An 11,620-nucleotide genomic window follows, 5' to 3' on the forward strand; every position below is an offset into this window, starting at 1 on the left:
GAAAGACTCCGTCATCCGCAATCCCTTTAGCCGTCTTGGCCTCTGCTTGTGTATTTTTAACCTTTTTGCTGTGCTAAGCTGCCTGGGGCTGAGGTGGCAGCGGGCACCGGGAAATACAGCCTCTCACTGCTTTGCCAGGCCTGGGATTTCAGGATCAGTGGCTCTAATCCCCGGATCCCGAAATACCTTCTTCTGCTGGCGGCACATTTGGAAAATTTTAGCAACCGCGGGCTTAAGCATGGGGAAGGGGATCCCCTGACCCGCAGGGACTGGCTGCCATGTGGCAAAGCCGCTCTGCTGCCAGCATCCATACCTGATCCAGCTGTCACCGCGATGTCCATCGCTTGGCGGTGTGAGATGAGAGGTCCCCGTGCCAGGGGGACGCTCTGTCCCGCACCCCGTAAAACAGGCAGAGAGAAATGCTCTGCGGTCACCGCTGAGTCCGACCCCTCGTTTTCTCCCGGCAGACCAGTCTCTGTCCTGGCAAAACGGGTGAATTCTCCCCATCTTAAAATTGCCACCCTCCGAGTCTCTAGTTAATTAGGAGAAACCTAATCATGGCTGAGTTTCTGGATGGTGTATCCTGTCCGTAGGCACGTGACTCTGTGTCCGACCCTCCGAGCCTCTCTGGAGAGCTGGCTGTGACTGTGTGCTCACTGGGTTAACTGTACGGGATGGCGACCCGCTGATGCTCTGCAGCCGGCTCCTCGGCTTTCCCTCCGCTTCCCCTGCTGTTCGAAACCCATCTCGCCACAGCGAGAAGGGACCCAGCTGCTCACCTCCTGCCACCCCTTTTGTCCCCAGGGAGCTGAGCACGAATGCAAACTCTGGTCCCCCTCCATAAAATTACCTTGGTGGGCTCAGCTGGGTCTGCCGGGCAAGGGCAGAGCAAAACCGCTGTCCTCTCCTGATACCAGAGTTGCTTTTGGGGGTAAGGACCCCTCGCTGCATACCATCTAGATTAAAGTTAGCTTTGAGTTCTTTAATTTATTTTAGCTTAGGTGGAGGAGCCCAGCTGGGCTGTTGCGATATGCTCTCATGGAGGTAGCGTGCTTGCATTTTGCCCTGTTGTTTTCTGTTATTTGCCTGGAGTTATTTCTCTTAGCTCATTTTTTGGGGTCGGTGGTGGGTACCTCGTAGATGGCTCCCAGAGGCTGCGGTTGTATTGCTGACAACGCGTGCGGAAACGCCAGTGAGGAGAAGGGGTTTGTGCTCGGCTGGCGAGGACCCTGCGCAGGGGGTGCTGGTGACAATTTCCTATGGAGGTGGGTCACTTCCCACTGCTGCAGCCACCGCTGTGCCCCCACAAAGGCTTGGGGTCTTTGAGCTTGGGTCTTTCTTGGGGTCTCTGAGCTTGGGAGTCCTCTCTCTTGGGAGCGGAGGAGCTGTTTTACGTAGAGGAGCTGAGGACTAATAGAAGGGGTCTTTAAGAGTCTGCTTGCTGTAGTCCTTTCCCTTGGGGACGAACACGACCAGGGCACAGCATCCGCCTGTTACTGAACCGCAAGCTCGGGCACCCAGGCTCCACCGAGCCTTAGGTCAGGGCTGGTGCTCTCCTGCAAGAGCATGTTTCGCTCCGCCTCCTCCTCTTCGCTCTCTGCTTTCTCCTCCTGCCCCACTGCTGCCATGCGTTACTTCTTCATGACCTGGGGCTTCTCCCTCTACAAATCGTCTTCCAAAATGTAATGCTAGGAGGGAAGAAGGGTTGCAAGACCAGGTGGAGGGAAACCTGGGTTGCCCTGCCTGCTGGCTGGGATGTCTTGGGCAAGATGCTTTCGCTGCTCGAACTCTTTTCTCACTTTCCTTTAACCCGTACCTATTTAATGACTTTCAGTATAATTAATTGAAGTTCTGGGGTTTTTCTCTCTGCACATCTTTTCTGCTGTAGCTGTTCTTCTAGCATTTTATTTGGGGAGCCAGTTGTCTGGGGTGTTACACCTGACTGCGTGCAACCCAGTCCGACTTTGGCGATAGATGTTTATATTCAGAACAGCACCACAAAGAAAGGGAGGAGGCAGGTATCCCGGCAGGGATGGGAATGTTCTCCTTTTGCATCAAGTCGTTCTTACTCCAGCGAGTGCGTCAGTGCGGGGTCCTGCCCTAGGCACTCCTCTGAGCCTGCGGTCACGCAGCCCGGTGTCACTGCTGGTCCCTGCCCTGATGCCATCTGGGCTGGGGTTGCGATGCTGACACCGAGGGGTACCTCTTCCCGGGTGCAAAAGGTTGTCTCCTCCCAGCCAAGTGTTTTATACTGATGGGGAGCAGCAGAAAGAAGTGGGGGGGATATCTGTCCATTCAAGCAGGGCCACCCTGAGGTGTGTTCAGGTCTACTGGTGTTAGGGAGGACCATCTGGGGTGCGGGGAACACTTCACCTCCTTGCCAGCAGCCCACAAATACCCATCTAAGACACTATCAAGCTATTAATTCTCAGGCACTGAGGCTAAAACAAGCTTTTGCTGACAACCTCCGTCTGTGCACTCCCACTTTCTAAAATTTTTTAAAAAGGATTTGCACAACTGTAATCAATTCAGATGTAGTGAAGCAGCCAATTGCAAATTGGCTTTATTTATATTTATAAAATTACCCCATGCAGCGCTACAGGCTTGGGGAAGAGTGGCTGGAAAGCTGCCTGGCGGAAAAGGACCTGGGGGTGTTGGTCGACAGCCGGCTGAACATGAGCCGGCAGTGTGCCCAGGCGGCCAAGAAGGCCAATGGCATCCTGGCCTGTATCAGAAATAGTGTGGCCAGCAGGAGCAGGGAAGTGATCGTGCCCCTGTACTCGGCACTGGTAAGGCCGCACCTCGAATACTGTGTTCAGTTTTGGGCCCCTCACTACAAGAAGGACATCGAGGTGCTGGAGCGCGTCCAGAGAAGGGCAACGAGGCTGGTGAGGGGTCTGGAGAACAAGTCTTATGAGGAGCGGCTGAGGGAACTGGGGTTGTTTAGCCTGGAGAAAAGGAGGCTGAGGGGAGACCTCATTGCTCTCTACAACTACCTGAAAGAAGGCTGTAGCGAGGTGGGTGTCGGTCTCTTCTCCCAAGTAACAAGCGATAGGACGAGAGGAAATGGCCTCAAGTTGTACCAGGGGAGGTTCAGATTGGACATGAGGAAAAATTTCTTTACTGAAAGAGTGGTTAAACATTGGACCAGGCTGCCCAGGGCAGTGGTTGAGTCACCATCCCTGGAGGTATTTAAAAGACGTGTAGATGAGGTGCTTAGGGACATGGTTTAGTGGGCATGGTGGTGTTGGGTTGACAGTTGGACTCGATGATCTTGGAGGTCTCTTCCAACCTTAATGATTCTATGATTCTATGAAATGAGCAAACCTGCTGCACAAGAACTTGGCCAGTACAACCTCTCTGATGTCCATGGAGTTGGAGGAAGGGAAACCTTCCTGCATGGCAGAGCTGACCAGGGAGCGTCGACGGTGCTGCTGGGTGTGCTGGGGCTAACATGGCTCCTGGCTGATGTGGTGCTCTCGGCGTTGTTGGTTACCAGTCTGTTCTATGTGTTTTTTTGGGTTTTTTTGGCAAGGCGTGCGTGTAACTGTCTTCTCTTTTCTTCAGGACAGAGTCATCAATCTAGTTGTTGGCGGCTTAACGTCCTTGCTGCTTGTAGTAAGTATCCCCCATCCCATCCCATGTTTTGTGCCTCCCTTAGGCGACGGGGTGAAAACCAGAGTTCCTCCCCAAAACGGGCGGTGAAACTTCACTGACCGAACAGGCTGTAGTTTGGGGCCCAGGTAGTGACTTTGTGGTGCATCTGTCTTTTGAAACGCTTCGACAACAGGAGAAGGAGAGTACCTTTCTTCAAGCCACGTTTTTAAGATCTGGCCATGCAATAAAAAGCCCCAAGTCCATGGGCAGATTGTCCATCCCAGCTGAACGTAAGGCTGGATGAGATGACAAAGCGCTTATGACCCAGGAGAACGTGTTTGCTTCTCTTTATTTCCTTCTATTTATGATTTATTTTCCTCTATTTATAGCTTGCAGGAATTTTTCCAGTTTGTCACTTTGTCCTGAGTTATGCTTTCCCCAAGCTTTAAAGACAAACCCAACGCCATCACAACTGGAGAGCATCAGTTCTGCGGTCCATGGCGGCAGCATCGTTTGCGTGCCGAGGTGCAGGGAGGCGGCAGGGACAGCCAAGGTGCCAGCTGGTGGAAAGCTTGGCTGAAGGGATGCTCCTACACGGGCAGCGTGCACCCCCAGCTGGCTTTATGGGTACTTGGAGGATGGTTTCCAGCAACAAGCCAGAGTAGCAAAGCTTTAATCTTGTTTTTTTTTCACCCCTCTAAGTCTGCAGTTGCGTCAAAGCAATTTTCCTCCAGAATTTTACATTTCGCTCCAGCTCTTCCCGGCGTGGGAGTTAAAGCGCAGGGAGGGGCATGCAGCCCTGGATGCGAGCGCTGCGGTACGCCAGCCGTCGGGGCGAGCCTCTTCTCATCGCAGCGCCCACGGCAGGCGAGAGCAAAGTCTTCATCTTTGTTTTCCTCCATACAGGTCACTCTCATCAGTGCTTTTGTCTTCCCGCAACTACCTCCAAAACCTGTGAATATATTTTTTGCTTTCTGCATCTCCTTGTGTTGCATTTCTGCTGGCATACTTGTAAGTACCGCTATGTTGGCCATGCAAGCTTTTGAGTCTATGACTGAGGATGAAATCTGAATAAAATCTGCTTTACGTGGTGCCGCCTTCTTTTTTACACTCTCCTGGAAAAGCTTTCCCGCTTTCCTCCATAAAACAAGTTGACAATGCAAGAGTGGTAAGCAGTTTTGTATTTACTGCAGAGTAAACGTGTGACCTAAGCCAACTTCTGCAGACCAGCTGCGATGCAAGACTTGTCACCTCTGTGACAATGCCAGCTGTAGCTGCCAGTGGAGACAAAGTAGGAAACGGGAGAGCAGAGCAGTGAGATGGGAATGCAGAGATGGGTTGTGCTGCAGAAGACCAGGGGTGGAGCAAAACACTTGAACTCAAAGCGGTGGGGCTGGCCAGGCACTTGTGGAAGTCAGGCACAGGGATGAGTTACAGTGGCAGGAAGCTACAGCAGGTGGCATTTCATCTGGGTTGTAGCGGAGGTTCCTCTACTCAACAGTTGCGGCATCCCAAGAGAGTTGGTCCCGAGCATTGGCAAAGGGAATTGGCAGGTCAGAGCACATAGAATGGTTTGGGTTGGAATGGACCTTCAAAGATCATCTAGTCCAACCCCCCTGCCATGGGCAGGGACATCAGTGGCTCCTTCCTCTGCTGCAGCTTTTCATACTTGCAGCATTCTCCTTCCTCCAACTGTGACCTGGAACGGTCACGGCCCTGAGCTCCTGCCCCTCACTGCTGGGTAAGCCGGGAAGGTGCTCTGTGCTGCCTGATTAGTGCCAGTTTCTGGTTTTACGGCTGGTAGCCATGACTCTGCCCAAGATAGATTGTGCAGTGCAAAACCTTATGTTTGTCCTCATTGACCGGAGTGTAGCCGGTTTTGAGTGTTGAAAAAAACCAACCCAACCCACCCACCCAGCCTCTTCAAAAAAGCTGACAAGACAACCCATCTTCATAGCTAACCTGGCATCCTGGTTTCACAAACAGCCTTGTTTTGGGGAGAAACACCTGCCAAATTCTTGTTTGTGTATTCCACAAGCATGCTAAGAAAACATAGGTGGTATTTCTTAATTGTTAAGAAAGTTAGCTGGACGCTACACCTAGTCTTCTCTAGTCAGATGAAGCTGGGTTGTTTTATAGGAAAACCAAACAAAACCAAACGCAACTTCTAGAAGTTATCAGTTCAGTGACTACAGGATGTTTCCTCAGAAGTACCTGGCATTTTTAAGTAATGCAAGCTCCTTCTCTCTTCTAGATCTACTGGTATCGACAAGGAGACCTGGAACCTAAATTTAGGAACCTAATTTACTATATTTTATTTTCTATCGTCATGTTATGTATATGTGCCAACCTGTACTTCCATGAAGTGGGTAAATGATGGACATTGGGAATACCCAGCGATGATGCTACTGTGTCAGACTGCTTTCAGCTCAGCCCGAGACATCTAAGTGAGGACAATCAGCCCGAGAGGAAAGGAGTGGGTTGTGCAAGGATAAATCAGTACATGATTTTCATGTAAATGTATATGTAATGTCCCTCGTTGTTGGGGAGAATTATTGCCATAAGACGTGACATTCTGCTTTTTTTTGAAGAGCTACTGTTGCACTTAATGAACATTCCAGTTGTACTGATGTTTCAGAATGGCACAAGCTTTTTCATTTTGGAAAAAACTGCATTTTTTTATTACTGTACAAATAAACTGCGGCATTGCAAGGATCTGTAGCAGTATAAATAAAGGGCATCTTACAGTTACGTAAGACAAATACTCTTTATTTCATTTAAACTGAATATACAATTATTTCTGTTCCCTAGGCAACCATTTGAAACTACAACTTATTTTTCACATTAACAAAACCACAGACTGAAAAAGACCAACTCTTGATTATGAAGGGCTAATTACAGAAATAAATAAAATAATTTATACACGAGTCTTTAGTTTCTATAGCTTTTTCTCTTGATCCCTAGCTAATAGGCTGCTGCTCAGCCTAGTGTCTGTTTCAAACCCTTGAATGTAGGAATTGATAGGCTTCCTTTGCCTCGGGGCCCTATGCCCAAATTCTCACAGAGCTGTTTCTCCGAGACTTTGCCACCTCCACACCACCCCCCATCTACTCACTTGCTGCATAAATCACCTCTGGAGAGGTGGCTGGTAGTGTCATGTAAACAGCGAGAGAGACGAATGTTCCAGCCTACTCACAACCATCTTCAAAGAAGTTACAAGCTTGTGGGGGGAGGCTGGTGGGTGCCAGTAGGTTTTCTTTCTCATAGCCCTTCCCTTTTTATTCAGCTTGCTGCAGTGATGAATAGAAAAAAAAAAAAAAGATTTTCCAGAAGCGATCTTTCTGAGCTCTGTCCATTGCCAGCAACGGACTCCTCAGGCCCAAGCAGACCAGGCAAGTCCCATAAGCATCTGTGTCTTCTTCATATGCTGTAGACGTACTAACAGGCCAGATGAGATGGGAATACAGACCATTTCTTCATGATGCTGCCCGTGCTCCCTTAAGTCTTTGATGGAATACATTTCTTCCTGAAATGTAACAGTCTCTTACTCCATGTATTACGAGAGTCAGTAAGTGCAGAAATCCTCACCCATTCTTCATGAAACATGTGCAAACTAATTCTTGCTGTGGCACTAAGAGGCTACAGTCCACAATCCTTGACTTCTGTCCAGTTTTCCAGATGTGCAGTTCAGCACACCGGTAACAAGTCAGATCAGAATGGACCACGTGATCCTAGCAGTGAGCACTGCAACAGAAGTCCTTTAAAACACTGAACACCTCGGCTGAGACGTAGTACATCAGGCTTCGGCTGGCTGCTCTGTAACCCTTCACAAATGAGGTAAATAGCCTGAGCAGAGAAAGTGCACTGTAGTCATTTCAAACTGGAAATTTCTGTTTAAAGACACGGACTGACTGCTTTCTTTGGAAATGTGGCACAGGGTTGTAACTAATTTCACAATGCAAACATGGTCAATAGAAAACGGACACCATTACTGCTTCTCAGTGACAGCTCACTAAATCTTCAACATCCTTTGAATCTTCTAAGTCAGGACTGCCCAATGATGAGCCAATAATGTGTGACCCGTCTCCGTGATGCTGTAGGATAGGATCTGTCAAGAGACAGTACATCAGAATTATTATTTACTTTGTCATTATAACAAGATGTAAAATACACACTTAGGAGGCAGAAAATGCAGTCTGGAACTTTAACCAATTTTAAGCAATGTTGCTCAAACTAGGCAGTTCTGAATTTGTAGTTTCAAGGTAAGCTATGACTAACATAGATGCAACTGGTGTGACTCGCATTTGGATTCATCAGGTATTACTCTATCAGGCCTAGTGCTGACCCTCTGAGGGCTCTGCAAGGAGATCCTTCCTCTGGAAAGGAGTATTTGTTAGGTGTAGCAGTGGGAGAATATATCTGTGCTGCTTCCAAGTCTGAGATGACTCTTGGCATTGGGAAGCGTGGCACAAGCTAGCAAGCCCTTCCAGGTGAGTGCTGTGCAAACACACCCCCAAACAGCCTAGCCCCTCACATGAGAGGCATCAAGTGCATTTCCGATGCCTCTGGTCTTCTCTCAAAAAAGAAACAAATTTCATTCAAGCACCAGGCATGAAGAAATGCACACTAAAGAAAGAGTTACTTATTAGCCTATTAGCCTAATGATTCAAGGCTCAAGGGTGATGGAAACAGCTCAGCAAGTGGTGGAGCAGCTGCTGTTCTAATGATTTTCCCACAAGGTTAAGTGGGACTTCGTTCCACTTCTACCGATACCAGTTGGGTAACCAACTTGCTTAAAGTTTCATAGCAGACATGGAAAATTATTTAAGAGAAAGCAAGGATCTATAAAGCGTTGTTTACAGGAACCCAAAAGTGCCATACTGCTTTAATGAATCCTAGCTCCAGCATCAACCATATGAAGGGACTGTCGTACCTGTTAGAGTTGTCAGGGGCAAGACTGATTCACTGTCTATATCATCCGTTGTCTGGATAAAACCATGGGAAGAAGGAACAATAAGCACAGTCTCATCATCTATTGTAGGCTGATCAACTTGTTCTTCTATCGTTGGAGAACCCAGGTCCTGCACAACACAGAAGAACAGGACATGAGAGTGTACTCTTGCGTGGCATAAGCAGAAAAACCTGCTTTGCTCAGCTATACTCCATAGTAAGCAATAGACTCCCTGGATGAATTTTATCTCATTAAATTGAAATGTCAGCATCTGAGCTACTTTACTTCAGCATTTATAGGGCATGTTTCATCCTAGTGCAGGCATCTAAAAACAAGATGAGAAGAATTCTACCCTGTGAGCAGTATGAGAGCAGGGGGAGAGGAAAGGAGAGACTGCAAGGCAGTGATAAAATGTTCTCTTTTAAGTCAAATGTTTTGTCTATAAAGTGGAATAATTAAGCTTTTCCACTATTTGCTGTCTACATGTTCTGAGATACTGAAGCAACACGTTTATAGTACTTACCAGCTCCACAAACGCAATAGCTTTACCTGAACCTAATACTTAGTTTCACAACTTCTTCTTCTGTGTCAAGTTTTAACTACTGAAGACAGAGCTCAAAAGACCCATTTTAATTGCCGTGCCTTGCTTGCCCTGTCACTTGCTGACTGTAGGTTGGCTCCAAACTTTTTTAGCTGAACCTCATTATATCAATAAATTGGCAACACACTGATTCCCTCCAGGTAAAAGCTGTCAATACCCCTGCTCTCCTCCAGTCCCGTAACAGCTGCTGCTGCTGCCTCTTCCCTGGCTCTTGTAGTACTAGAATGGCAGTAATACATGTGGCTTACTCGGTGTCACAGCAGACTCCGCCGGACACCTGGTTCTGCAAACGCAGTGAAAAGACATCCTAGATAGTACTGCCAGAATAAACAGAAATATTTGGATTCCAGTTTTTGCGTGTGACATGCATAAGGTTTGTTCAAGCTTCAGGAATCGCTGATGCAGAACGCTAGCAAATGTGCTGGCAGAATGGAAGATACCTGGATTTATCACTGTTTTCAGAGGGAGCAAGAAATGTTTGGGAGAGGTTACAGTCCTCTCTGTTCAAGAAAATCCTGAAGTTCCTCCACCTAGTTACAGCAAAATGTATCTTCCTACATAGTTTCACAACATTTTTGCAAAGGCAACTGCCTGAAGACCCTTTCCCTGGTGCTGCTGAAGAGGAGTTGACTACCTGTGCTGCAGCTCAGTGAATTAGACTTGGTCCAAACGTGTACCCATTCATGCAAGGCACAGTATTCCTGACCTGCAAAAGCAGCTTTCTGCAGAGAGCACAGCTGAACCTACCCACGATAAGCAGTATGTCGCAAGGCTTGAAACTGGGAAAAGGAGGCGTGAAAAACCAAAGAAGCCGTTGTGGCAAATGGGCACCTTTCCCAGCCAGAAATAATAAAACCCTGCAGCATGACTGCCTGCTTCCCACTACCCACACCCACAGTGACAATACAATACTGGCAAGCGCATAAAAATAACACTGACTTAAAGAAAACAAAATTTAGGCATGTCTTTCTAGAGTAACTTTTCACTTAGAATCACACGCTATTTCCTAGAATTTAAATACACACATCAAACTTGAATCTGACTAGAAGTGTAAGGCAAATTAGAATTACAAACTCAGTTTGTTTTTCTGTATAGAAAAAAAGTTTAGTACCTCTTTATATCCTGCTAGCCATAAGCGATTTCTACAAAGTTTAATTAGGAACTAGGTTTATAGCAAAAGTTTACTAATTCTACCTTGAGAAGCTGAAATTTTAAACTGAGAGTAGAAAGCTGATGGGTTGCCTCAACTGTTGAGAATCTTATCACAACTATGCCAACCATGAGACAAGACAGAGGAAAACGGAAGAATAATCCCCAGCTTTGGATGTATTCAGGATTCGAACGCTTCTGTAGTAGCAGACTGTTGAGATGTACAAAGATCCTCCTCTTTGTAAGAGCATAATGGATATGCAGTGTCTATTATAAACTTCTTCAAAGACAAAGCCTAACAAAGTCAAAGCATATCAACAATGGATTTTCAAGACTGACAAAGCAGAATTGCAGCAACTGTAGAGCACAGTGTTTTAGAGAACAGGATGGGATATTTGAATCTAACTCATCTATTCCCACAGTCTAACCTAATCAAGCTTCTAAGGAGAGAGGTATTTTCTACTCACTAAAGAGAGTTATCTTCTTTTTAGCATCTCTATTTTCCTTGACTTACTCATTATCAACAGTTCCAGCAACTGGAAGCTGGAGGAATTTAGTATAAACAATCCAAATGCCTGAAATCATTTCAATAAACTCATTTCTGCATCTCAGGTGTTGGAGCTGAATAAAACTCAGGCCAGAGAAAGAAAGAGCTTAAATGTTCCAAATACCAATTCAACCGATACTTAACTGTAGTAGTATGTTTAACAGAAGTCCTCAAAAATGGAACCTGTGGTGCACCTTGAAATATGTTATTAGATTCATAGAGCAAAACCTAAATACTCTACCTCACCTCCCTTGCTCAGCAGTCTATCTACCTGTAAAGTATGTGTTGGACAATTAACAGCCTAGTTTAAAGCAACATCAAATAGTAATCGGATGAAGGCAACTGTTCGGTGCCACTAATATTCCCGCTTTCCACAGTCATCATGCAAAAGTACCCTGAGTAGTGAAGCAACTCCACAGCCAGTGAGGTATTCAATGCTCCAGACGAAGTCAAATTTAAGCCTTAGTACCAAATCAAATGCTGTCACTTTCACACCCATAAGATATTAATGAAGCTCAAGGATAGAGGATCTGAACAAAATACTTGTAGAACTACGATACACATGACATCACCGACATATTTCATACGAAGAGCTTAACATATAGGTCAAAGATGCAATGAAATCATTCTCCATGCAGAAACAGGGAAAACATCAAGTATCATGCACTCCCTTACCTCAGTAACATAAGTGCTGGGTAAATCAGAGTGAGAATCCTCTTCCTGTTTCAGGCTGGCATCTGAAATCTCCTCCTCGGTTCTTACCATAACTCCATCC

The 11,620-nt window shown here is 46.7% G+C and overlaps 2 protein-coding genes across 2 annotated transcripts in view; one reads left to right on the forward strand and one right to left on the reverse strand.

Moving 5' to 3' along the window:
- Window positions 1–1,626: 1,626 nt before the first annotated feature.
- On the forward strand, window positions 1,627–6,110 carry TMEM243 (transmembrane protein 243, mitochondrial). The gene is made up of 5 exons (XM_009321781.1): window positions 1,627–1,682; window positions 1,889–2,018; window positions 3,568–3,618; window positions 4,504–4,608; window positions 5,852–6,110. Exons 1-5 carry the CDS (start codon window positions 1,627–1,629, stop codon window positions 5,972–5,974), a joined length of 465 nt encoding a protein of 154 aa, XP_009320056.1. The 3' UTR covers window positions 5,975–6,110.
- Window positions 6,111–6,345: 235 nt separating this feature from the next.
- The window catches only part of DMTF1 (cyclin D binding myb-like transcription factor 1), a 24,651-nt gene continuing 19,376 nt past the window's right edge, over window positions 6,346–11,620 (reverse strand). Inside the window, exons 15-17 of the mRNA XM_009321765.1 lie at window positions 11,521–11,620; window positions 8,531–8,678; window positions 6,346–7,705 (exon numbers count right to left, since the gene is read on the reverse strand). The exon at window positions 11,521–11,620 is cut by the window's right edge and continues 9 nt beyond it. Coding sequence (XP_009320040.1) covers window positions 7,596–7,705; window positions 8,531–8,678; window positions 11,521–11,620 — 358 coding nt within the window. The 3' untranslated portion in view covers window positions 6,346–7,595. The remainder of the gene's footprint in view (window positions 7,706–8,530; window positions 8,679–11,520) is intronic.

This window comes from Pygoscelis adeliae, unplaced genomic scaffold (genome assembly GCF_000699105.1).
Source record: "Pygoscelis adeliae isolate BGI_AS28 unplaced genomic scaffold, ASM69910v1 Scaffold202, whole genome shotgun sequence".
Lineage (NCBI taxonomy): Eukaryota > Metazoa > Chordata > Aves > Sphenisciformes > Spheniscidae > Pygoscelis > Pygoscelis adeliae.